We start from the raw sequence: 26,854 nt of genomic DNA on the forward strand, positions 1-26,854 counted from the left end.
TACCTCAGAAATGTGGTCTCTAGATTAGAAAGTAACTGTGCAATCTTGTCAAACAAATCCTCATTTTTGCTGTCTATATATTACTTATTTATCTATAGTAGATTTTGCTAACAGGCAAAATCTACAATAGGCCTTGATGGAAAACATGCTAGCTTTGAACTCATATTCAGAATACATGACAATTTAAAATACAATATATCAGAAAGCCCATGGTGGATTTCTTGTGAGACTTTGACACGAGGCTTAATGTTTAGAAAGAATAGAAGAGAAACAGAAAAAAGTGAGAGGTTTCAAGGACAGAAAGTAAATGGGGGGAGTACTGGAGTGGAGAGAGGAACCTGATTGGGTATTGGGGTAGGGAAAAGGACTGAAGCCCTGAGGGCCAGCAGAAAGAATGGAAACAGGCAATCTCTGGGGAGATAGGAGGTTGGGGGAACCCTCCAGAATGCACCAGAGACTTGGGAGGTGAGAGACTCTTAGGACTCAAAGGGAGGTGCATTAGATGAAATGCAGGACAGTAGGGAGAGGGTTTTAATATTGCCCACCTCCACCAGGAAGACAGGGCATCAAATGAGGGAGAGGCGACCATCCCACAGTCAAAACTCTGACCCACAATTGTTCCTGTTGCAAAGAATTACAGGGATGGAAATGGAGAGGAGCCTGAGGAAAGGTGGTCCAGTGATAAAGCCCATAGTGGGATATAGCCCAAGGGGAGGTCCCAAGGACTGACACTCTTTCTGAGGATATGGAGCTCTTGCAAAAAGGGAACTAGAATAACTGAACTCCACAAGATCCATAAAGCAGCTGAAAGAGCCAGATGCAGATATTTTCACCCAACCAGTGGACAGAATCTGCCGACCTCTGTTGTTGACCTAGGTAAAACTGAAAAGAAGCCGAGGAGAAGGGTAATCTTATAGGAAGACCAGCAGTCTCAATCCAGACTCCAGAGGTCGCTCGAACTCTGGACCACCAAACAGGGAGCATGCACCAGCTGGTATGAGGCTTCCAGCACACATACAGTAGAGGACTGCCAGGTCTGTGTTCATTTATAGATGGTGTACCTAACCTACAAGACACTGGAGGCCCCTGGTTGTTTACAGGTCAGGTGGGGTGAGGGGGTCAGGAAACACACATGGAGAAAAGAGATAGGGAGGAGGTATGGGATGTAGAACAGTTGGAGGATGGATGGGAAATAAACTATGGAGAGTAAAAAAATAATTATAACCCAATGATTTTTTTAAATTTATAAATCTTATTTTTTTCATTCCATATGTTGCCCCACAATGTTCCTCTCCAAGGGATTTTTCTCCCCAATCCCCTTTGCCTTCACTGCTTTTCTCCCTTTTAAATCATATGTCATTTGCATCTGTATTGTGACTTCAAAGTTAGCATTTAGGAACTAATGAACAGAACTAGGTTGATGTGATAGGAAATCATTGGTTGATTCCATGTCCCTCCCTTCCACTAACTGTATTAAAACCTTTGTTAGTCCACATCCTTCACAATTGGTTATCTAATTTGAGCTTCTGTAGAAGAGCAAAGTCAGGTGCTATCATGGTAAAATTTCTGCTGCTGGCTTTGGCATTTGGACTGGCTCAGGCTGAGGTAAGTGTGTGAGGTCTGTGTTTATATGTGAGCTTCCTCAGTAGCATCATTCTGTGGATGTGATATGTCATGTAGTTAATCCATGCAAGTCCATCTTCATTAAATTACCCTTCTGAGTTTTATTCAGGTGCATTTTTCCAATCAAATGTTTTCTAAGATAAAAGAATTGAAATAATGCATCAGATTTACAGATTGTATGAGGAAAAAAAATGATAAGCAGTCTCAGGTCCATAATTCTATATATAAATATCAGGTCATCACATATTTTGAGCTCCTGGAAATATTATCTTGAACTAACAAATGAAATATCGATGATGGATATTTCCAGTAATTTTAAATATATTAATGATTGAGAGAAGAAATGTGAATACCTACTCTCAAAGTATTGTTTTTTTTGAGAGAAGAGATGTGAAAACCAAATCATATTTTGATGGTTTGTATGGTTTTCTTTTGTCATTTTTATTGCTTTTCCAGATTGAAGGAGAATGGAAAACTGCTGCTATTGTTGATGATAATGTAGACAAAATAGAAGCAGGTGGAGAACTAAGACTTTATTGTCGTGAAATTACTTGTGAAGAGGAATGCAAGATATTGAAAATCACATTTTATGTCCAGTAATCAAATTATCCAGAACATTAACTAAGCAAACTATTTTCATTTCTTACAATTATTTTGCTTTTTGTGTTTGTTTGTGTTTGTTTTGTTTTTTGAGACCAGGTTTCTCTCTATAGTCCTGGTTTCCTGGAACTTACTTTGTATACAAGGCTGGCCTCAAATTCAGAAAGTGTCCTGCCTCTGCCTCCTGAGTGCTGGGATTAAAGTTGTATACCATCAATGCCTGTACCATTTCTTTCTGCTAAAGTGATATAATTTGCAGGGGAATGCTTTGCTTCTGCTCATGAATCCAAAGACTCCATTTTTAGCTATGTGATAATATTATTCTATGATGGGTCATATCTGGATACTATTCAGGGAGATAATACATGTTTCCAATTTCATGGATACACCCTGAGGGATCATTGTGTTTGGAGGGCTGCCATTGAATTTTAATATCTCTGTTCAACAGCGAACCTTCTAAAGAAATCATCTGTGCTGCAGTGGCCCCAGTAAACTCTATAAGGCAAAGTTTTACAGACTGAGGCAAGAAATGCCTCCTGGTGCTCTCCAGAACACCCTATTCAGGAGCCATAAATCTTACTTGGCAATTTCTTAGACTCTCTCCCTTCTTAGTTGCCAGGACTAAGAAAAACCAAGCAAATAAAGATGTAAAAGAATCCATCTTGAAGTAAGTCACCAGCCAGAAAATTCTGGGTCCTTAGTTCTTAAGAAGCACTTTTCTCTGGACTTCCTCCTTTTCTCTCTTCATGGGGATTCCTATGACCTGGCTGGTAATCTGTTTTTTGAAGTTGACTCACTGACTACAAGCTCCCTTTTAAGAACTGTAAAGCTTTGCCTCAAAGTCATTTACATAATTACAACCTTCCAACGACATGCAGGTTTATATGGCTGTGTATATGTGGATGAGGGTGGCTCTGGCACTCTGGTATGGAAAGCATTGATTAAGTCAGGAAGTATTTTACAAGGTGGAAGCTAAATGTTAGATAAGGATTTCTCACAAAAACTTGTTAAGACCCAGGGGTATAAGAAACTTCAAACTCAACACAACTGGAGAATCTGGAGGAAATGGATAGTTTTCTGGACAGATATCAAACACCAAAATTAAATCAGGATCAAATAGACCATCTAAACAATCCCATAATCCCTAAAGAGATAAAAATGGTCATAGAAAGTCTCCCAACCAAAAAAAGCATGGGACCAGATGGTTTTAGTGCAGAATTCTATTAGACATTCAAAGAAGACCTAACACCAATACTCTTCAAACTATTTCACAAAATAGAAACACAAGGAACACTACCCAACTCGTTCTACAAAGCCACAGTTACACTGATACCAAAACCACACAAAGATCCAACAAAGAAAGAGAACTTCAGACCAATTTTCCTTATGAATATCGATGCAAAAATACTAAATAAAATTATTGTCAACTGAATCGAAGAACACATCAAAACAATCATCCACCATGATCAAGTAGGCTTCATCCCAGGGATGCAGGGATGGTTCAATATAAGGAAATCCATTAATGCTATCCACTACATAAACAAACTCAAAGAAAAAAACCATATGATCATTTCATTAGATGATGAAAAAACATTTGGCAAAATTCAGCATCATTTCATGCTGAAAGTCCTGGAAAGAACAGGAATTCAAAGCCCATACCTCAACATAGTTAAAGCAATAGTTAAAGCAAACCAGTAGCCAATATCAAACTAATTGGAAAGAAACTTGAAGCAATCCTACTAAAATCAGGGACTAGACAAGGCTGCCCTCTCTCTCCATATCTTTTCAATATAGTATTTGAATGTCTAGCTAGAGCAATTAGACAACATAAGGAGGTCAAAGGGATACAAATTGGAAAGGAAGAAATCAAATTATCACTATTTGCAGATGATATGATAGTATACTGAACTGACCCAAAAAAACTCCACCAGAGAAGTTCTACAGCTGATAAACCACTTCAGCAAAGTGGCTGGTTATAAAATCAACTCAAGCAAATCAGTAGCCTTTCTATACTCAAAGGATAAACAGGCTGAGAAAGAAGTTAGGGAAATGATACCCATCACAATAGCCACAAACAATATAAAGTAACTTGGTGTGACTCTAACCAAACATATAAAAGATCTGTATGAAAAGAACTTTAGGTCTCTGAAGAAGGAAATCGCAGAAGACCTCAGGAAGTATATAAATCTGCCATGCTCTTGGATAGGCAGGGTTAATATAGTTAAAATGGCCATCTTTCCAAAAGCAATATACAGATTCAACGCAATCCCCATCAAAATCCCAACTCAGTTCTTCTTAGAGTTAGAAAAAGCAATTCTCAAATTCATCTGGAATAGCAAACACACACACACACACACACACACACACACACACAAACAAACAAACAAAAACAGGATAGCTAAAACTATTCTCAACAGTAAAAGAGCTTCTGGGGGAATCAATATCCCTGACCTCAAACAATACTACAGAGCAATAGTGTTAAAAACTGCATGGTATTGGCACAGCAACAGACAAGTCGACCAAAGGAATAGAATTGAAGACCCAGAAATGAATGCACACACCTATGGTCACTTGATCTTTGACAAAGGAGCAGAAAACATCCAGTGGAAAAGATAACATTTTCAACAAATGGTGCTGGTTCAATTGGAGGTCAGCATGCAGAAGATTGTAACTTGATCCATTCTTATCTCCTTGTACAAAGCTCAACCCCAAGTGCATCAAGGACCTCCACAGAAACCAGACACACTGAAACTAATAGAAAAGAAACTGGGGAAAACCCTTGAAGACATGGGCACAGGGGAAAAGTTCCTGAACAGAGCACCAATAGCTTATGCTCTAAGATCAAGAATTGACAAATGGGACCTCATAAAAATACAAAGTTTCTGTAAGGCAAAGGACGCTGTCAAAAGGACAAAACAGCAACCAACAAACTGGGAAAAGATCTTCACCAACCCTACATCCGATAGAGGACTAATATCCAATATATACCAGGAACTCAAGAAGTTAGACCCCAGGGAACCAAATAAACCTATTAAAATGGGGTGCATATCTAAACAAAGAATTTTCACCTGAATAATTTTGAATGGCTGTGAAGCACCTTAAGAAATGCCCACCATCATTAGTCATTAGGGAAACGCAAATCAAAACAACCCTAAGATTTCACCTCACACCAGTCAGAATGGCTAAGGTTAAAAACTCAGGAGACAACAGGTGTTGGCAAGGATGTGGAGAAAGAGGAACAATATTCCACTGCTGGTGTGATTGCAAGAAGGTACAACCATTCTTGAAATCAGTCTGGAGGTTCCTCAGAAAACTGAATGTGACACTACAGGAGGACCCTGCTATACCACTCCTGGGTATATACCCAGAGGATTCCTCGGCATGTCATAAGGACACATGCTCCACTATGTTCATAGCAGCCTTATTTATAATAGCCAGAAGCTGGAAAGAACCCAGATGTCCCTCAGTGGAGAAATGGATACAGAAAATGTGATATATTTACACAATGGAATATTACTCAGCAATTAAAAACAATGAATTCATGAAATTTGTAGGCAAATGGTTGGAAATGGAAAAATATCATCCTAAGTGAGGTAACACAATCACAAAATAATATGCATGGAATGCAATTCCTGATAAGTGGATGATAACTAGCCCAGAAGCTCTGAATACCCAAGACACGAGTAGCATATCAAATGACTCCCATGAAGAAGTAAGGAGAGGGCCCTGATCCTCGAAAGGCCTGATCCAGCATTGTAGGGGAGTAGCAGGACAGAGAAAAAGGAGGGAGGTGATTGGAGTATGGGTGTAGAGAAGGCTTATGGGACATATGGGGAGGGGGGAACTGGGAAAGGTGAAAGCATTTTAGAATGTAAACAAAGACTTTAGAAAATAAAAAAAATAAAAAAAAGTAACTTCAAAATCTTTGAAGGTTTACTGTAAACTATAAGTGACTCTGTAGTCTAATCAGGAAGTTTGATGGCATCTGTAAATTGATCCTCTGTATGTGTTACATGAGAAAAATTGTACCTGATTGATTTTGCATGTACTTCTACCAAATGGTTATGATAATTGTGCCTGCTTTACTGGATACATCTTTTGAAATGGTAATACCAACTCTTTGTGTATAAAAATCCTTGCTTTAGAGCTCCTAAATACATTCAGATTTAATTGCCTTTCTGTGTGTGGTTGTTTCTGTCTGTCATCCAGCTGAACCTGTTCCTCTCCTGATATCTAGAGTTCCCCCTTGGATCTGAAAGTTCCAGGCTGGGACCGGCTGTGGCACATCTATACTTTGGTGAAGGGTGTGATCACCTACTTCAGAACCATAGACCTTATATGGTTCAATCAGTGATTTCATAAACACCTTCTACACATAGGTCTGATAAATCTAGTTTTAGTATCTTTTTATGAGCTCTACATTTAAAGCTTCTCTCTGACATTTGGATGACTATATTTCATGCATGCCTGCATATCTCAATAAGAACTAAGAATGCTTAGACCCATTTATATTTTATAACCACAACTTTAACTTTTAGGTTACTTATAGTGTCTATTAAAATACGTATATATAAACTCATGTCTCTATTATGGCTGGGCTAGATCAAGAGAATTTTCATATAGAAATTCTTGCTCAATGACTATTTAAGTCTGTATATGGCTATCACCAGAAGCTTCATAGTATGTGGAAAACTGGCACAAATAAAGAAAAGAAACTATGTGACTGCAACTAGTATGATATTTTCTGAACAAAAAATAGGAAAAGATTAGGTAAACAATTAGTAAAATAAAAATTAGGAATTAGGTCCTATTTCTGTACAGTGACAACATAATTGATCACAGTTCTTCCTTAAATGCATATAACAGTTGATGATCTTTAATATGAATTCAGTGGTAGCAATGAACAAACCATGGTTCCTCTCTCTATTTTTTTTTTTTTTAGCAAAAACAGACATTGTTCTTTGACCACAGTCATTGGGTATTTGCAAGAAGATGGCGAGACATTCACAACCCAGTGTAAGTACAGGTTGTGGGAGCATCCTCTGAGACTGATGCATTGTGGTTCATGATGATAGTTCAGCTGGCCAATGTTACATAAGTCAAGAGCAAATTTGGTTGTTTGGAAATATATTTATCTCTCTAATCATCTCTGATATAATACCAAGTACAAAAAAATTCTAGGCCACCCGAGGTTTACTTGGAGAAGGATATTATTATATGAAAATTTGAATAATTCTAGCAATGTATTTTGCAAGTAATTTTCCCACAGAAACATTATTTACAGATAATTTTTACTGTTTTTCTTTTAATATTGCATAAATTTTTTATTTGCAAGACTTGCTACTCCATAGTATACCTCATTGTTATTAAACATATTTGAAGTATTCATGCCTCTGCATGATCTGTCATCCTTGAGTGAGGGAAATTTTAGTTTACACTTTTATTTTAAATATTTATTTTTTCAGATTTGGCAGAGATTTTAATATTCTGAATATTGAATGACAAACTGCCATTCTGAAAAGCAGTTAAACATAATACATGTTAAAGTATTTCAGACTATTTAAGAAATCTTAAATAATAGCAACATTATTCAAATAAATTGTACATAATTTGACTTTGTACTTTATATTAAAGCACGCAAAACAAACAATCAAACACAAGATGGTACGTTTTATTGTCCAGAAAATTTGTTACCTAATTTTATATAATTATTCAAAATCAGACTTGGAATTGAAAGAACAGATCTGACTATTCTTTTACTTTCTGGTAACTTTGATAACAGAATAAGTGCAATTGTTTCTCACAAATCTGTATTTCTGTTTCTGTCTCTGTCACTCTGTCTTACACATACTGTGAACAGCTAGTATTCTCTAAAATGTCATACTTACATCCTTTTCATTAATAACAAAGAAAGTACAATATTATGTACATGTTACTAATTATTAACTATCTCTTTGAGTACATGTATACATTTCTCATCAAGTGTTCCAATGATTAAAAACATAGCTATAACTTCTCAAAAAATTCACCAACAGCCTTTGATATCTGGTTGAAAATGCCAGTAGTAGCTCACCAATAGTCCCACTACTCTTGGCAAAAGATATTCAGAGAACTACAAAGTCTCTATACTTTGGATTTTTGATCAGTTTTGTAGCATACAAATAGATATTCTTCATATTATAATGTAGTATGGAAAACGAATGCCTGCAGGAATAGGCACACATGCATGGATTGTATATTTGTGAAGCAGAGATTATTGCTACTCTCAGGGTCAACATTAATGATTCACAAATAAGTAACATCAGAAAATTGAGTGTCATTGACTTTTGAAATATGTCCATAATCATTCCAGATCAAGGGGATAATCATTATGTAGTTGTGAAGCAGACACCAGAGAACATAGTCTTTTACAGGGAGAATGTTGACAGATCCAGCCAGAAAACAAAATTGATATTTGTTATTGGTAAAAATGGCAGTAGGTCTCTGAAATAGTAACAAATGTACTACTCTGAAAATAAGGACTAAGTCAGATTTACCACTCCCCCAAGTACAGTGTTATAGGATGTCCAAAGTTCTTTCCACTAACTGATAACCAGATTGTGTGTGGACCTACATGAATGTTGTATTGTAATAGAATGGCATGACACTAAAGACTTTGGTGGGCAATGAAGTAAGTGACTTGAAGAGTTCATGTTCATGTTTCCTCCCTGGACAAATGGAGCATATGTGATTTTCCCAAAGTTCAGACCATTTTCAGTGTCATTTCACTAAATGTGTAGAAAATTAAAACATACAGTATAGCCCAAGAGAAATGGGAAGTTTCCATTTTCCGTCGAAGTTCTTGACACTTTATTTTTAAGAGTAGATGAGATTGATATGTGTAATTTCCATAGACAAATTGTTTCTATATTTTTGTTCATCATGAAATACTGGAAAGTGATCTCATACCATAAGGTTCATCTTATTAGTTATGTCTATGACCCTTGGTTTAAGTTTTATTAGCGGTATTGACCCCATCCATGGTGGATGAATTTGGAGAAGTTGGGTCTTTTCATTAAATATCATAATAGGACACAAAGGAAGCAATGTACATAATGCAGGATTGTCATGAACAAATCTCTGACATTATTATTCACAGAATACAGGGCATAAATCTTTAACTCATGAACAAAACCAAAAACTTATGGAATTTGCCATGTCAAAGCACATTCCTCCTGAAAACATTCGACAAGTCCTGGATACAGGTAAAGTTAATACATGTTGTCTTATGCTATAGCATATATATGAATACATGTTAAATATATTAATATTCATATGCACATTTATCTCTATTTACATATATATATTCATACACACACATCTCATTCCTGATTTAGATAGAATATTTTGGGAGCCATCCTCATTTTCTAGTGATAAAATCTTTGTTGCTACTTACCTCACTTTCTTTTCCAGATATGTCTCCTTAGTAACAATCTTCTGTAGGTGACTAAGAGACCCCATATATACCCAACTTTCTGTTTTAATTGAGAAGTGTTTTTTATGAAAAATTTGACATAAGCATGTGACTAAAAGTACTTGATTTTAAATGAAGCAAAATCTAACAAGAGTTTTACTAAATTTTGGATTTGAAATTCCTATAGTGATAACTGTGACTTAGAGAGTAATTTCATTTATAAAACAATATTAAATACATTTTATCATTCAGAATTGTTAATGTTCCTATTTTGAAAATATTCCATCAAAATATGTTTTTTTTTTATTTTAGAACTTTGCATTCATACATGATTCCTGGCATATAGTTTCAGCAGATTTGGTGTAATCCTGTTGTCTTTTCAATATGCACTTTGATCACTTTTATTTTAAATTTGCATGTAAGACCATATTGTCATTATTTCCGGTAGTAACTCTCTCTCTATCCAATGTATGGGGCACAGATTATTTCTATAAAAGAATTTTTTGTGTATATTCTTTCTCTATAGTCTACATTGTAATAATTAATTTTGTTCTGTTGTAATCTCAGTGATGAAACCTTTCCTGTCAACTCAACCATGTGTTAATTTTTTTCATGTTTGCACAGATAACAACAGGATGAGAATTATGCATCATAACCTCTTTACTGTGGAATCAGCATTATGTATAATTTAACTTTCCTTTCAAAATACATTTTTCCTCCCCTGTGCAGTCAAGGTACTGCATACCTTTCCTTGCCTTTCCTTCCTCTTCTCATGACCAGTTCTTCCTTTTTTGAATCAATAAATAAAAATGATTCAAGAAGCAACAATGGCCTTGTGAAATGTGTCTCATTTAAAAGGCACGTGAATATAATACCTAAATATATGTAACATAAATGTTGAACAAATGATAAATTTATATGTAAAACAATTGCAATATTTGAAAATGTCCCACTTCAGGAGGCACTGCAAAGAACATCAAAGAATTGAACTATATATTTTGCTTAGTATTTAGTTTCACCTGTAATTTGTCATAGGAGTTTGTATTATCCCAGCACATTAAAATATTTCACATAGCAAACTCATTGGTTCTGGCTACATTTTCCACATTATTTAAAGTAGATGAAATAAATATCTTTTCCAAAAGTCCATTTAAGGTGATTAGCTTTTGTATAATGTCTTCAGCAATCAAATCCAGGTACTTTCAAATAGTTTACTAATGAGTCAATCAGTTTTGAGAAATAGAATAAATTCACTGTAATCCATAATACCAAACACTACAAATATGCATTTATATATTACATTTTATATGTGTATTACAGTGGTTCCTTAGAAGGTAGTTAGCTCTCAAGTAAGAAGAAGCAGATGCAGTCTTCTTTGAGAGTTGGAACAATGAAAGGGAGAAGATGTAGACAGTGTTGTTACATCCTGTTCCCTAAAGTCTAAAGATGAAACAGATGCAAAGTAGTATCCATAAGCAGCTGATGTGATTAAGAAACTGTGGCACAGTCTTTTTTGTTGTTGTTGTTGTTGTTGAAAGAAGGCTGTTACTTCACATTCATTCATGTGCCTTGCAAAAAATGTCACTTTTTAAAAGTCACATACATATTTTTTTTTACAGCTATTATCTCCTCCTGGTCTACCCTTGAACAGTTCCTCATCCCATTCCTCTGCTCCTGTCTCCAAGATGATGTCCACAAACTTCTAGACCACCTCCACATACCCTGTCAGTCCTCCACACTCCCAGGGCCCTCAAGTATCTCAATGATTAGGTGCATCTCCTCTCTTTGAGGTCACACCAGACAGTGCTCTACTGTATATTTGTCAGGGGCCTGGGACCAGCTAGTGTGTTCTGCCTGGTTGTTGACTCAGTATCTGAGAGATCTCAGGGGTCCAGGTTTGTTGAGACTGCTGGTCTCCTATGGGGATGCCCTCTTCCTCAACTTCTTCCAGCCTTTCCCTAATTCAACCACAGGGGTCCCCCAACTTCAGATCATTGGCTGGGTATAATTATCTGCATCAGCCTTGGTCAGCTGGTTTTTGGGCCTCTTGGAGGACAGCAATGTTAGGCTCCTATCTGTAAGTACATCATAGAATCAGTAATAGTGTCAGGCCTTGGAGCCTCCCCTTGATATGGTCCTAATTTTAGCTAGTTACAGAACCTCTTTTCCTTCAGTCTATTTTCCTTTTTTTTTTCTGCTGAATTTCTTTTATACATGAAAAATTCTGTGTCAGAGAATTTGACAGTGGAATTGCAACCACATCCCACGACTTGATGTCCATTCTTTTTATTGGAGATGGACTCTATGAGTTCTCTCTCCCCACTGTTGGGTATTTCATCTCATGTGCATCCCTGAGAGTCTCTTCCCTGCCCGGTCACTGGTATATTCAAGAGAAACCCCTGAACTCCCACCTCCTAAGGTTGCCTGTTTCCATTCATTCTGCTTGTCCTCGGGTCTTCACTCTTGAACTCCCTACCCCAATATCTGATGTCCATGTTCCCCTTTTCCTCTCCTCCTCCCTCTCCTACCCATATCCTTCTGTCCCTCTGTACCCATTGATTGCTTTCTTCACCATCCAAAGTGGTACTGAAGCATCCTTTCTTTGCCCTCCAGTTTGTTAATCTTGAGTTCTCTCCACAATTTTCCAGATGTTCTGTAATATTTTGACTAATATCCACTTATTAGTGTGTATATACCATGTATGTCTATTTGGATCTGAGATACCTCACTCAGGATGATATTTACTTGTTCCATCAATTTGTCTGCAAAACTCATAATTTCCTCATTCTTAATAGCTGAATTTTATTCAATTATACAAATTAGCCACAATTTCTGTAACTATTTTTCTGTTGTAGGATATCTGGGTGGTTTGTAGCATCTGGGTATCACAAAATAAGATCACTATGAATGATTAAAATATTTGTGGAACACATGGCATTGTGGTATGGTAGGACATCTTTTGGGTATATGCCCAGGAGTCTTATATATAAGGAGTCTTATATAGCTGGGTCTTCAGGTAGATCGATTTCTAATTTTCCAAGGAACCTCCAGACTGATTTACAGAGTGGTTGTACCAGCTTGTAATCCTACCAGCAATGGAGGAGTGTTTCTCTTTCTCCACATTCTCCCCAACAGGTGCTATCCCTTGAGATTTTTTTAATGATAGTTTGACTTCTTCCTTTCTAATTTGTATCCCTTTGATCTCCTTCTGTTGTCTAATTGCCCGAGCTAGTATCTCAAGTACAATATTGAAAAGATAAGGAGAAAGGGGGCAGCCCTGTCTAGTCCCTGATTTCAGTGGGATTGCTTCAAGTTTCTCTCCATTTAGTTTGATGCTGGCTACTGGTTTGTTGTATATTGCTTTTACCATGTTTAGGTATGGGCCTTGAATTCCTGTTCTTTCCAAGACTTTAAGCATGAAAGGATGCTGAATTTTGTCAAATGCTTTTTCAGCATCCAATGAAATGACCATGTGGATTTTTTCTTTGAGTTTGTTTATGTAGTGGATTGCATTGATGGATTTCTGTATATTGAACCAACCCTGCATCCCTGGGATAAAGCCTACTTGATCATGGTGGATGATCATTTTGATGTGTTCTTAGATTCAGTTGGCAAGAATTTTATTGAGTATTTTTGCATCGATGTTGATAAGGGAAATTGGTCTGAAGTTCTCTTTCTTTGTTGGATCTTTGTGTGGTTTTGGTATCAGCGTAATTGTGGCTTCGTAGAAGGAATTGGGTAGTGTTCCTTCTGTTTCTATTTTGTGGAATAGTTTGAAGACTGTTGATGTTAGGTCTTCTTTGAAGGTTTGATAGAATTCTGCACTAAAACCATCTGGTCCCGTGCTTTTTTTGTTTGGGAGACATTCTATGACCCCTCTTGGGCACTAATATTTTTACATGTGGGAACAATAGGGAATGCCAGTGGTCTTCCTACCCCAAATATATCCTTGGCTCCTAGTTCAAAAAGGAGGTTGACAAGCCCATGATATGCATCTTCCTTTATGCCCTCAAGCAGATAGGTGACGTCTAGTATAGGTTCAGCAGGCATACATGCGAGCTGTGAATTACTATCCAGAGTATATAAAAATGTTAAATCACAAAGTTTCAGAAAGCACAGCTTATTCAAAATCATCCAGTACCCTGATATAGTGGTTTTAAAAGGAGAGAGAGAGAGAGAGAGAGAGAGAGAGAGAGAGAGAGAGAGAGAGAGAGTCTGTCTGTGAAAGAAAGAGAAGGGGAGTGAATGAATGAGAGATCTCTGAGATATCTTTTGGTGGGATTACAGAAATTGTACAGCAATTTCTGGAAAATAGTTTGGAGAGTTCTCAGTTTGGTAAAAGTAAATGTACCATGTGCCTCAGTTATACAACTTCTTGGATTATAGCCAGGACATGATTTTTTTGTTACATATATTTGCACTCCCATGTTCATTGCTATTCTATTCACAGTAGCTAGGGCTAATATCCATTTATCAGTGAGTGCATACCATTTGTGATCTTCTGTGATTGGGATATCTCACTCAGGATCATATTTTCTTTTTCAATACATTTGCCTAATAATTTCAGGAATTCATTGTTTTTAAAAGCTGAGTAGTACTCCATGGTTTAATTGCACCATATTTTGTATCAATTCTTCGGTTGAAGGACATCTGGGTTCTTTCCAGCTTCTGGTTATTATAAACAAGGATGCTATGAATATAGTGAAGCATGTGTCCTTATTACATGTTGAAGTATCTTCTGTGTATATGCCTAGTAGTGGTATAGCAGGGCTCTCAGGTAGTACAATGTCCAGTTTTCTGAGGAAACTCCAGGCTGATTTCCAGAATGGTTGTACCAGCTTGCATTCCCACCAGAAATGGATGAGTGTTGCTTTTTCTCCACATTCTTGTCAGCATCTGCTGTCACCTGAGATATTTTTCTTAGTCATTCTGACTGGTGTGAGGTGGAATCTCAGGATTGTTTTGAATTACATTTCCCTGAAGACTAAGGATGTTGCGCATTTCTTTAGGAGTTTCTCAGCCATTCCTTATTTCTCAGTTGAGAATTCTTTGTTTAGCACTGTACCCCATTTTCTATAGAGTTATTTGTTGCTCTGGAGTCTAACTTCTTGAGTTCTTTGTATACATCAGATAATAGCCCTCTGACAGATATAGTATTGGTAAAGATCTTTTCCCAAACTGATGGTTAACATTTTATCCTATTGACAGTGTCCTTTGCCTTACAGAAGCTTTATAACTTTATGACGTCCCATTTGTCAATTCTTGATCTTAGTGCATAAGCTATTGCTGTTCTCCTCAGGAAAATCTTCCATGTGCCCATATGCTCCACGTTCTTCTCCACTTTGTCTCTTCTAATGTCTATTAGATTCATTATATGTGGTTTTATGTGGAGGTCTGGAATGATGATTCTATTAGAGGTTCTTTTATTTTTGAGAAGGAATTTCTTTTTTATTTTCTATATTCTTTCTTTACATTCTGAATGCTTTCCCCCTTCCCCTTTCCCAGTTCCCCCCTTTCCATTGGTCTCATAAGCCCTCTTAAGAGATTTCTATATCCTGGTTTTTTTCTTATTCCAGATAAAATTGGAAACTGTTATTTCTAACTCTACGAAGACTTGAGTTGGAATTTTGATGGAGATTGCATTGAATCTGTAGATTGCTTTTAGCAAGAGGGCTACCTTTACTATTTTAACCATGTCAATCCATGAGCGTGGGAGATATTTCCAAGTTCTGAGATCTTCAGTTGCTTTCTTCAGAGACTTGAAGTTATTTTTTTTTTCATACAGATCTCTCACTTGCTTGGTTAGAGTCACACCAATGTATTTTATATTATTTGCAAGTACTGTGAAATGTGTCGTTTTACTAATTTATTTCTAAGCCTCTTTGTCCCTTGAGAATAGGAAGGCTACTGATATGTTAGAGTTAATTTTATATCCAGCTACTTTGCTGAAGTTGTTTATCAGATTTAGGAGTTCTCTTTTGGAATTTCTAGGGTTGCTTAAGTATACTATCATATCATCTGCAAATAGTGACACTTTTGACTTCTTCCTTTCCAATTTATATCCCTTTGACCTACTTTTGTTGTCTAATTGCTCTGGCTAGAACTTCAAGTACTCTATTGAACAGATAGGTAGAGAGTATACTTGTCTAGTCCCTGATTTCAGTTGGATTGCTTCAGGTTTCTCTCCATTTAGTTTGATGTTGGCTACTTGTTTTTTGTATATTTCTTTTACTATGTTTAGGTATGTGCTCTGAATTACTGATCTTTCCAAGACGTTTATCATGAAAGGTTGTTGGATTTTTGCCAAATGGTTTCTCGGCATCTAATGAAATGTTCATGTGATTTTCCTTGTGTTTGTTTATATAGTGGATTACATTGATGGATTTCCATATATTGCAACATCCCTACATCCCTGGGATGAAGCCTACTTGATCGTGGTGGATGATCATTTTGATGTGTTCTTGGATTCAGATCGCAAGAATTTTATTGATATTCTTAAGGAAAATTGGTCCAAAATTCTCTTTCTTTATTGGGTCTTTATTTGTTTTATGTATTAGAGTAATAGAATGAATTGGGTAGTGTTCCTTCTGTTTCTATTTTAAGGAATAATTTGAAACGTATTGGTATTTTGCCTTCTTTGCAGGTCTGACAGAACTCTGCATTAAACCCATCTGGTCCTCTGTCGTTTTTGGTTGGGAGACTATTAATGATTGCTTCTATTTCTTTAGGCATTATGGGACTGTTTAGATCATTTATCTGATCTTGATTTAACTGTGGTACCTGGTATCTGTCTAGAAAATTGTCCATTTCTACCAGATTTTTAAGTTTTGTTGATATAGACTTTTGTAGTAGGATCTGATAATTTTTTTGGATTTCCTCAGTATCTGTTGTTATGTCTACCTTTTCATTTCTGAAATTGTTGACTTGGATACTGTCTCTGTGCCCTCTGCTTAGTTTATCTTGTTGATTTTTTTCAAAGGACCAGATCCTGGTTTCGCTTATTCTTTGTATAGCTCTGTTTGTTTCTACTTTGTTAATTTCAGCTGTGATTTTGATTATTTCATGCCATCTACTCTTCTAGTGTGTATTTGATTCTCTTTGTTCTAGAGCCTTCAGATATGCTACCAACCTGCTAGTATATGCTCTCTCCAGCTTCTTTTTGGAGGCACTCAGAGCTATGAGTTTTCCTCTTAGCACTTCTTTCATTGTATCCCATAATTTTGGGTATGCTGTGCCTTCATTTTCATTAAATTATTAAAAAAGTCTTTGATTTATTTCCTTATTTCTTCCATGAACAAGTTATCATTGAGTAGAGCATTGTTCAGCTTCCATGTGTATGTGGGCTTTCTGTTAGTTTTGTTGCTATTGAAGACTACCCTTACTCCATAGTGATCTGATAGGAGGCATGAGATTATTTCTATATTCTTATATCTGTTGAGGTCTGTTTTGTGGACAATTATATGGTCAATTTTGGAGAGTACCCTGAGGTGCTGAGAAGAAGGTATATTCTTGTGAATTTAGGATGAAATGCTCTCTCTTTATATATCTGTTAAATTCATTTGGTCCAAAACTTCAATTAGTTTAACTGTGTCTCCATTTAGTTTGTGCTTCCCTGATTGGTCCATTGAGGAGAATGGAATGTTGAAGTCACCCACAATTATTGTGTGAGGTGCAATGTGTACTTTGAGGTTTAGTAAAGTTTCTTTTATGAATGCAGGTTCCCTTGTATTTGGAGCACAAATGTTCAGAATTGAGAATTCATCTTGATAGATTATTTACCTTTGATGAGTATGAAATGTCCTTCATCATCTTTTTTTTTATAACTGTATGTTGAAAATTAATTTTATTTGATATTAGAATGGCTACACTGGTTTGTTTCTTGGGAATATTTGCTTGGAAAATGTTTTCCAGCCTTCTTCTCTAAGGTAATGTCTGTCTTTGTGCCTGAGGTGAATTTCATGTATGTCTGTCTTTGTGCCTGAGGTGAATTTCATGTATGTAACAAAATGTTGGGTCTGGCTTATGTATCTCATATCTTAGTCTATGTCTTTTTATTGGAGAATTGAGTCCAATGATATTAATAGATATTAAGGAAAAGTGTTGCTTCCTGTTATTTTTGTTATCAGAGTTGGAGTTATGTTTATGTTGCTCTCTTCTTTTTGGTTTGTTAAAATAAGATTATTTTTCTTGCTTTTTCTATTGTGTAGTTTTCCTACTTTTGTTGATGTTTCCCAATTCATTGTCCTTTGTAGGGCTGGATTTGTGGAAAGATACTGTGTACTTTTTCTTTTTATCATGGAATATCTTGGTTTCTCCATCTATGGTAATTGAGAGTTTTGCTGGGTATGACATTTTGCCTGGATTGACATTTATATTCCCTTAGCGTCTGTATGACATCTGCCCAGTATCTTCTGTCTTTTATATTCTCTGGTGAGAAGTTTGACATAATAATTGTGGGTCACATGTATATATTACTTGACCTTTTTCACTTACTGCTTTTAATATTCTTTCTTCATTTAGTGCATTTGGTGTTTTGATTATTATATGATGGGATGAATTTCTTTTCTGATCCAATCTATTTGGAGTTCTGTCTCTTTGGGTTAGGGAAGTTTTCTTCTATAAGTTTTGAAGACACTTACTGGATCTTTCACCTGGAAATCTTCGTTCTTATCTCTACCTATAATCCTTAGGTTTGCTCTTCTCAATGTGTCCTGCATTTCCTGTATGTTTTGGGTTAGGAGCGTTTTGCATTTTGCATTTTCTTTGACTGTTGTGTCAATGTTTTCTATGGTGTCTTCTGCACCTGAGATTCTCTCTTGTATCTCTGTATGCTGTTGGTGATGCTTGCATCTATGACTCCTGATTCTTTTCCTAGGTTTTCTAAATTCAGGGTTGTCTCCCTTTGTGATTTCTTTATTGTTTCTATTTCCATTTTTGTATTCTGGATGGTTTTGTTCATTTCCTTTGCCTGTTTGTTTGTGTTTTCCTCTAATTCTTTAAGAGAGTATTTTATGTCCTACTTGAAGTCCTATATCAGCTTTATGAGCTGTGATTTTAAACCCAAATCTTGCTTTTCTGGAGTGCTGTGGTGTCTAGAACTTGCTTTTGTGGGAGAACTGGGTTTGGATATTGCCATGTTGCCTTGGTTTATGTTGGTAACTTTCTTGTGTTTGCCTTTCACCATCTAGTTATTTCTTGTGTTAGTTGGTCCAGCTGCCTCTGGCTGCTTCTTGTCCCTCCTGTGGCCTTGCAAGCCTGTCTCAGCATCCCTGGGAGACCAACTCTATTCTGGCCTAGAGGGATGTGGCTCAGCCCAGCTTGTAGTTGCAGATAGAGCCTGGAAGAACCCTGTCCCATCTGCCACACTTGTGATCCCTGTGTTCCCTGTTTGTACTACCCTTGGACAGTCACTGGAGAGAAAATGGTGGTCTTAACTCCAAACCCAGGAGTTAAATCACTCTCTGGAGATCCGTTCTTTCCTGGCAGGACCTGTGCACAGATAGTTGTGGAGTATATCAGCTCCTTGGTGCATATGGATCCTGTAAGGACACTCTTCCTGCTGCTCTGCCACTGTTGTTACCTGCGATCCTGGCTGTACCTGCCTTGGACAGTTGCTAGAGAGAAAAATCTAATTTTTCTTTTTAATGTTTACACAGATAACAAGATAACAACAGGATTAGAACTATGCATCATATCCTCTTGACCAAAAATTAGTATCATATATTTTACCTTTTGGTTCAAAATAAACTGCCCTCCCCTGTGAAGTCAAAAAACTCCATACCAAATATCCAGCTCACCTTTATTTCTCCTTTTCATGAACTATGAGCAATTATTCTTCTTTTTGAATGATTAAAGTTATTCGAGAAACAATAAGCTTGTAAAAAATTATCACTCAAAAGGCAAATAAATATTTACTAATTTAATTTTAAAAACCAGTCCAGTATAACAAATGATATTTTTGTTACCAAAACCTTTGTAATATTTGACAATGCTTCACTTACTTGATAGACATTGGCAAGAACAACACATAAGTGAAATTTATATTTTGCTTCATATTTTCTTTCAGGTGTAAATTCTGATAAGCTAATTAAATGATCCTAGTACATTAAAATATTTCATATAACAAACACTGTGGTTCTGCTTACATGTTATTAATTATTTAAAATAGAGGATTAAATATCATTTCTAAATTTCATCTATTGAGATTATATTTTGCTTTATGGCTTTAGTAAACAAATCTGATATGTATATATGGTATATAGTTGAGTGAATCAGTTTGGAAGAATAAATTCCCTGTAATGATAGTTCATAATATCAAATCCTACAACTATGCATTTATATATTGTATTTTCTGTGTTTATTGGCGTGATTCCTTAGTATCTAGTTATCTATCAAAATAGAAAAGGCAGATGTAGTCTTCTTTGAGATCTTAAAACATGGTGAAAGAAAAGATGCTAAAGTGGTGTTACATTCAGTCTCCTACAATCTAAAGATCAAACAGACACAAAGTAACTTCAGTAAGTAATAGAAGCAATTAAGAAACCATGATAGTCTTCGTGTTTTTGAAAGAAAGCTATTATTTAATATTACTCTTTGTGTGTGGTGAAACAATATTAGTTTAGAAAATTACTTGAATATTTTTGTAAATTTTGAAAACTCAAGGTATACTTATATCATTGTAACCCACATTTTCTGAATAAATCCTACTCTTCTCTTTTCTCTAAATTCTCTATGCAATTCACAACTTCATCATGAAATTGCAGTTATTTTAATGAATGCGATTTTGTGTTTGTTTCTGTGTGTACACACACTCATATTTAGTTTGAGAGTGCAGAAACTGACACATAAATTTGTAGTCAATTATGTCCACTTAGTTTTTCTTACATATATGTAATATGTATTCCTGTTAAGTGCTGATCACTGATGCTTGGTCTTCACCAAGTTATATGTGATCTCATTTGTGGGAGTAAATTAATATGAATGATTTTCTTACTGTCTAAAGTTCTTATTAAGGTCCTAAGTGTTAAAATGGCATGGGTATTCTAAAGCACACCATTCACAATATTAACAGCACAGGTAAAGTATGCCCAAACATCATTTATTAATAAATCATCATTTATTCTTAGAAAAAACTTAAAACTGTTTATTTGAACTTATGTCCTGAGCTATAGAAGATAAATCATTACTGGTTCCATAAACATATGTAATTCCCACTGTACTTTTCAAAAACAAGTATAAATTATAACTGAATTCTGGATGGTAATTTGTTAATTAAAACTACTAAACAAGCGATTTAAACACCAGAATTAGTTGGTATTACTCTCAATGATAATCTTCCTACATCAAATTCTGGAATCTATTTTAGCTATTCAGGGATAATCTTGTGTCAAATTGTGGAATTGGTCTTAAGTGTTTTTGCTGTCATTTTGTTTTCAGACGTGATGGAATTGAAGCCCCAAACTCCCCAAATGTGCCAGTTTTAGAAGTTAACAATACCCAGGAATTATTCTTTCTCTGCTTTCCACCAATATGAACATTACAAAACAAATAACTCTATTAAGAAACTGAACCAAAATGAGCAGAATGAAACATTAATGTCTGATTAACTCTTGATGACATTCTTCATCCTTAGTCATCAAGGACAAAAATTAAAACTATTTAGGCATTTTGTCTTACCCAAGCCAATAAAAAAATGTGACACAAACTGATGATAATGCAGGTAAAGTGACACTATTATTTATTTTTTGGGAAAGTGAAAACTGTTACAACTATCAAAATCAGTGGGGGAGGCTTCCCAAAAATGACAAAATCTGTATTACCACTAGATCTTCATATGCCAATTACAAACTAATTTTTTTCTTTTTTTCAATATAGAAATTATAGGATCTATTTAAAATATGTTTTATAAGGCCAGCATTAAAGAAATACCCAAAACCAGACCCCCCCCCAACACACACAGAGAAAGCTACATAGATATACACAAGAGTATACCTGATGATTATAGGTGTGAAATCTGTAAGAAAGTACTAGAAGAATGAAAATAACAAGAAGATCGCCCCATGTGATAATTGTTTCAGAAACACAGGCTTGCATCAACACACACAATTTTACAAATATAATGAATGATAAGAAAGAAAAAAGAATACAAATTGAATATTTATTTCAATAGATGAAGAAAAAGACTTTGGGAAAATACACAATGTTTTCAAGATAAAAAATCCAGAGAATAGGGCTGGTGGGAACATACTTTAACATAATGAAAGCTATCTGTGACAAACCTAAAGCTAACACCATCCTATATGTAGAAATAGTGCAAGAAAATCCACTAAAACCTTGAAGAAGACAGGCTACAAACTGTCCTCACACCTTTTCAGTGTTGTGCTGGAAGAGGTACACTGAGGAACCCAGAAGAGTAGGAAATTAAAAGTACACATATATGATGAAAATACAGATACACGCTATGCTTATTATCAGATGATATAATATTGTACATAGTAGATCCCCTAAATTATACCACAATGCATGTAAAACAGTCAAAAATTTCTGTATGAAAAAGTCACCTTACAAACACAAATAGACTTTCTGTATACCTACAACAAACACACTGATATTGTCACAGACAAACTTCTATACTTCCATGTACAATACCATAAAAAAACCCCAAATTATCTTGGAATAAACATCACAAAAAAGACTAAAGTAAACTTATTTCAGAAAAAAAGAGTTTCAGGAAAACACTACAAAAAAGACATTAAATAAGCATATAATGCTGAAGTTAATATTTGGAAAATTGTCATCCTATAAATACAACTCACAGATGAAATGCAGTTTAATTACATGTTCACAGAATAACATGCTTCTTAGAAAAGAAAAAAATTCTAAATGTCACATGGAACTAGAAAAGACTCCAAGTATTCAACATAATCCTGAGCTAAAATATCAACACTGGAGGTATTGCCATTTCATACTTCAAGATATCCTATATAGCCATTATGCCAAACAAACAAAAACAAATACTATCAAAGTACAAAGGACTAGAGATAATTATACAGTACAAATAATTGCCATTTTACTTAACAAACAGCATCCCTCACAGCAAAAACAGGTAAACACACACACACACACACACACACACACACACACTTAATTTTGTGCTTATTCACACAGAAAATTATATCTTTACATCTCATAAAGAAAATTTGTATTTACAAGACACTAAGACAATTATAGAAACCCACAATCAGAACAGAAATGTTCATCCTGGATCCAGTGGAAAAATTTAGAAATATTCCCATATGTTGTACAAAACAGGGCATATAGATTGTAAGAGCAAGAAGATCAGGGATGTTGCTATGAGATTATGTATCCTAGTAATATCAGAAGCTGTACCCATCAAGTGATGTTGAAATGATTGCCTAAACAAGGGCTAAATTATGGGAACAGGGCTATCTCAAAAGCTTTTGTCTGTCATTTGGGGTATGTTCTTCTAGCTGGGCTGCCTTGTGTGCCCTCATTAGGAAAGGACATACCTAGCCTTGCAAAGACATGAAGTGCCAGGGTCAGGGGGATACAGACCCCCACTTACTCAGAGGAAAAAGGGAGGGGAAAAAGGGAAGGGTCGTGGGAAGCAGTAATCAAGAGAGGGACAGTGAGTAGAACATTAAGTGAATAAGTAAAAAATACATTTTAAATTGAAAAATGAAAATATAAATGTAATTTATATTTTGACTAATGAGTTCGTATAACATGCAACTGGAAAGCTCATTTTTATGTGTGTAGTAATTCATCTTAAATTAAAATACCTTTAACATATAGTATAAAATGTTCTTTGTTATTTGTTGCATATGTTTTTTATAAATTTTATTTAATCATTTTTACACTCAAGAAATAATCTCCCTCCTAGTCTACACTCTAACTGTTCCATATCCCATACCCCTCCCCACCATCTGCATGAGGATGTCCCCACCCTGCCAACCCACCCCCATACCACCAGATCGCCCTACTTTGGGACCTCCAATCTCTTGAGGGTTAGGTGCATTTTCTCTGAATGAGTCCAGACCTTGCAGTCCTCTGCTGTATGTGTTTTGGGACCTCATATAAGCTGGTATATACTGCATAGTCAGTGGCATGGTGTCTGAGAGACCTCAGGGGTCCAGGATAGTTGAGACTGCTGCTACTTCTCAGCAGCTCTGTCCACTGGTTGGATGTAAATATCTGCATCTGACTCTTTGAGTTGCTTTGTGGGTCTTTAATAGGGCAGCCATGATAGGTCCATTTTTGTGAGTACACCATATCCTCAATAATAGTGTTAGGCCTTGGGGCCCTCCCTTTAGCTGGATCCCAATTTGTGCCTGTTACTGGACTTCTTTTACTTCAGAATTTTCTCTATTTTATTCCTGCAGTTCTTTCAGACAGGAACAATTCTGGGAGGGAAGTTTTTACTGTGGGATAACAACTCCATCCCTCACATGATGCTGTCTTTCTTCTGGAGGTGGGCTCTGTAACTTCCATCTCTCTACTGTAGGGAATTTCATCTAAAATCTCACCCTACGAGTCCTGGGAGTCTCTTTTAGCTCTCAGGTTTCTGATATATTCTAGAGAGCACCCCCTTGCCTCCAAAATCCTGAGGTTTCCTGTTTCCCTTCTTTCTGCTGGCCTCAGGGTTTCAGACTTGTTCCACCACCTACCTGATCATGTTTCCCCTCTTTCCCTTGCTGTCCTCTTTCCCAACCAGGTCCATCCCTTCCTTCCCTCTCCCGTAATTTCTTTCTTCTTCCTCCAAAATGGGATTAGGCATCCTAACTTGGGCTCTTCAGCTTGTTAAACATTTTAAAATTTGTGGATCATATCCTAGGTATCCTGTACTTGAACAAGCTCAAGTGCAAGTGGATCAAGGAGCTTGATATAAAACCAGATACACTTAAACTAACAGAAGAGAAAGTCGGGAAAAGCCTTGAACTCATTGGCACAGGTGGAAATTTCCTAAACAGAACTTCAATGGCTCAGGCTCTAAGATCAAAAATTGATAAATGGTACTTCATGAAACTAAAATTCTTCTGTAAGGCAAAGGACATAGTCAATAAGACAAACTGGCAACCTACAGATTGAGAAAAAATCTTCACTAACCTCACTTCAGATAGAGGTTTAATACACAACATATATAAAGAACACAAGAAGCTAACTGCCAAAAAACCAAACAATCCAATAAAAAATTGGGGTATAGAACTATACAGAGAGTTCAACAGGGGAATCTCAAATATCTGAGAAGCACTTACAGAAATGTTTAAAGTCTTTAGTAATCAGGGAAATGCAAATCAAAACAACACTGCAATTCCTCCTTACACTAACCATGTCTAAGATCAAAACCGCAGGTAAGAGCTCATGTTGGAGAAAATGTAGAGAAAGAATACTCCTCCATTCCTGGTGGGACTGTAAACTGGTACAGTCACTCTGAAACTCAATCTGGATATTCCTCAGAAATTTGGAAATAGATCTACCTGAAGAATCAGCTATACACTTTTGGACATATACACAAAAGATGCCCACAATGCTGCAGGGGCAAATGTTCCACTATGTTCATAGTGGCCTTGTTTGTGATAGCCAGAAGCTGGAAACAACCACATGTCCTACAACAGAAGAATGGATACAGAAAATGTGGATCATTTACAAAATATAATATTATTCAGCTATTACGATCAAGGACACCTTGAGTTTTTCAGGCTAATGGATGGAACTAGAAAATATCATCCAGAGTGACACAACTCTGACCCAAAAGGACATGCATGGTATATACTCACTAATAAGTACATATTAGCCAAAAACGTACAGAATACCAAGTATATGTTTTAAAATAAGAGAAGTATTATAAAATATTCTCAAATTAAAAATAAGTGAATTCTTCACTTTCATTGGATGATAAAGAAAAACTAGCTCCGCTTCGGGATCAGGAGCAGGCTGGGCCTCTACTGCACCCCTGTCTCCAAGAAGTGAAAGAGGCCAGCGGTACACCCGGAGGCCTGCTGGGAGCAAGCAGCATGTTATGGGGAGTCAGGCCCTGCAGAGCAGAGGATCCAGCCCTGAGGCCACTGGCGGGAGCATTCAGGCCCCCCGCTTCAGGATCAGGATCAGGATCAGCCTGGGCCACTGCACCCAGTCTCCCGGCAGTGCAGGAGGTCAGCTGTACACCCGGAGACCAGCTGCAAAGAGGACGCTTGCACTGGTGAGTCCAGCATTGACAACAAGACCAACTAACACCATTGAGAACTAGATGACAAAAGGCAAATGCAGGAATATTACTAACAGAAATCAAGGCAATATGGCAGCATCTGAACCCAGTTCTCCATTAGCAGCATGTTCTGGATATACCAACACTCCAAAAAAACAAGATATGGTTTAAAATCACTGGTCATGATGTTGTTACAGGATCACATGAAGGACATAAATAAATCTCTTAAAGAAATTCAGGAGAAAATGGAACAAAAGTTAGAATCCCTTACAAGGGAAACACAAAAATCACTGAAAGAAATTCAGGAGAATTCAGAAGCCAATAAGGAAATACAAAAATCACTTAAGGAAATACAGGATAACTTTGGTGAACAGGCTGAGGTCATGAAAGAGGAAACACAAAAATCTCTTAAAGAATTACAGGAAAACACAAACAAGCAAGTGAAGGAAGGAGCTAAGTAAAACCAACCAGGATTTAAAATCAGAAGTAGAAACAACTAAGAAATCTCAAAGGGAGACAACTTTGGAGAGAGAAAACCTTGGGAAGAAATCAGGGGCCATAGATGCAAATATCAACAACAGAATACAAGAGATAGAAGAAAGAATCTCAGATTCCGAAGATACCATAGAAGCCATGGACTCATCAGTTAAAGAAAATGCAAAATGCAAAAGGCTTGTAACCCCAAACATCCAGGAAATCCAGGACACAATGAGAAGACCAAACCTAAGAATTATAGGCATAGATGAGAGTGAAGATTTACAACTTAAAGGGCCAGCAAATATCTTCAATAAAATTATGGAAGAAAACCTCCCTAACCTAAAGAGAGAGATGCCCATGAATATACAAGAAGCCTACAGAACTCCAAACAGACTGGACCAGAACAGAAATAACTCCTGTCACATCATAATCAAAACACCAAATGTTCTAAACAAACAAAGAATATTAAAGGCAGT

At 36.4% G+C, this 26,854-nt stretch overlaps 1 protein-coding gene across 1 annotated transcript; it reads left to right on the plus strand.

The window, feature by feature from the left end:
- Positions 1–1,554: 1,554 nt before the first annotated feature.
- LOC127674436 (odorant-binding protein 1a-like) lies at positions 1,555–10,008 on the plus strand. The gene is made up of 6 exons (XM_052170223.1): positions 1,555–1,605; positions 2,080–2,219; positions 7,166–7,239; positions 8,576–8,686; positions 9,369–9,467; positions 9,989–10,008. Exons 1-6 carry the CDS (start codon positions 1,555–1,557, stop codon positions 10,006–10,008), a joined length of 495 nt encoding a protein of 164 aa, XP_052026183.1.
- Positions 10,009–26,854: the final 16,846 nt, after the last annotated feature.

This window comes from Apodemus sylvaticus, chromosome X, assembly GCF_947179515.1.
Source record: "Apodemus sylvaticus chromosome X, mApoSyl1.1, whole genome shotgun sequence".
NCBI lineage: Eukaryota > Metazoa > Chordata > Mammalia > Rodentia > Muridae > Apodemus > Apodemus sylvaticus.

Coding starts and splice junctions, on each gene's coding strand:
- LOC127674436 (XM_052170223.1), top strand. CDS start 1,555: ATGGTAAAATTTCTGCTGCTGGCTTTGGCATTTGGACTGGCTCAGGCT. Junction 2,220..7,165: donor AAAATCACATTTTATGTCCA/GTAATCAAATTA, acceptor TTTTTTTTTTAG/CAAAAACAGACATTGTTCTT. Junction 7,240..8,575: donor CGAGACATTCACAACCCAGT/GTAAGTACAGGT, acceptor TAATCATTCCAG/ATCAAGGGGATAATCATTAT.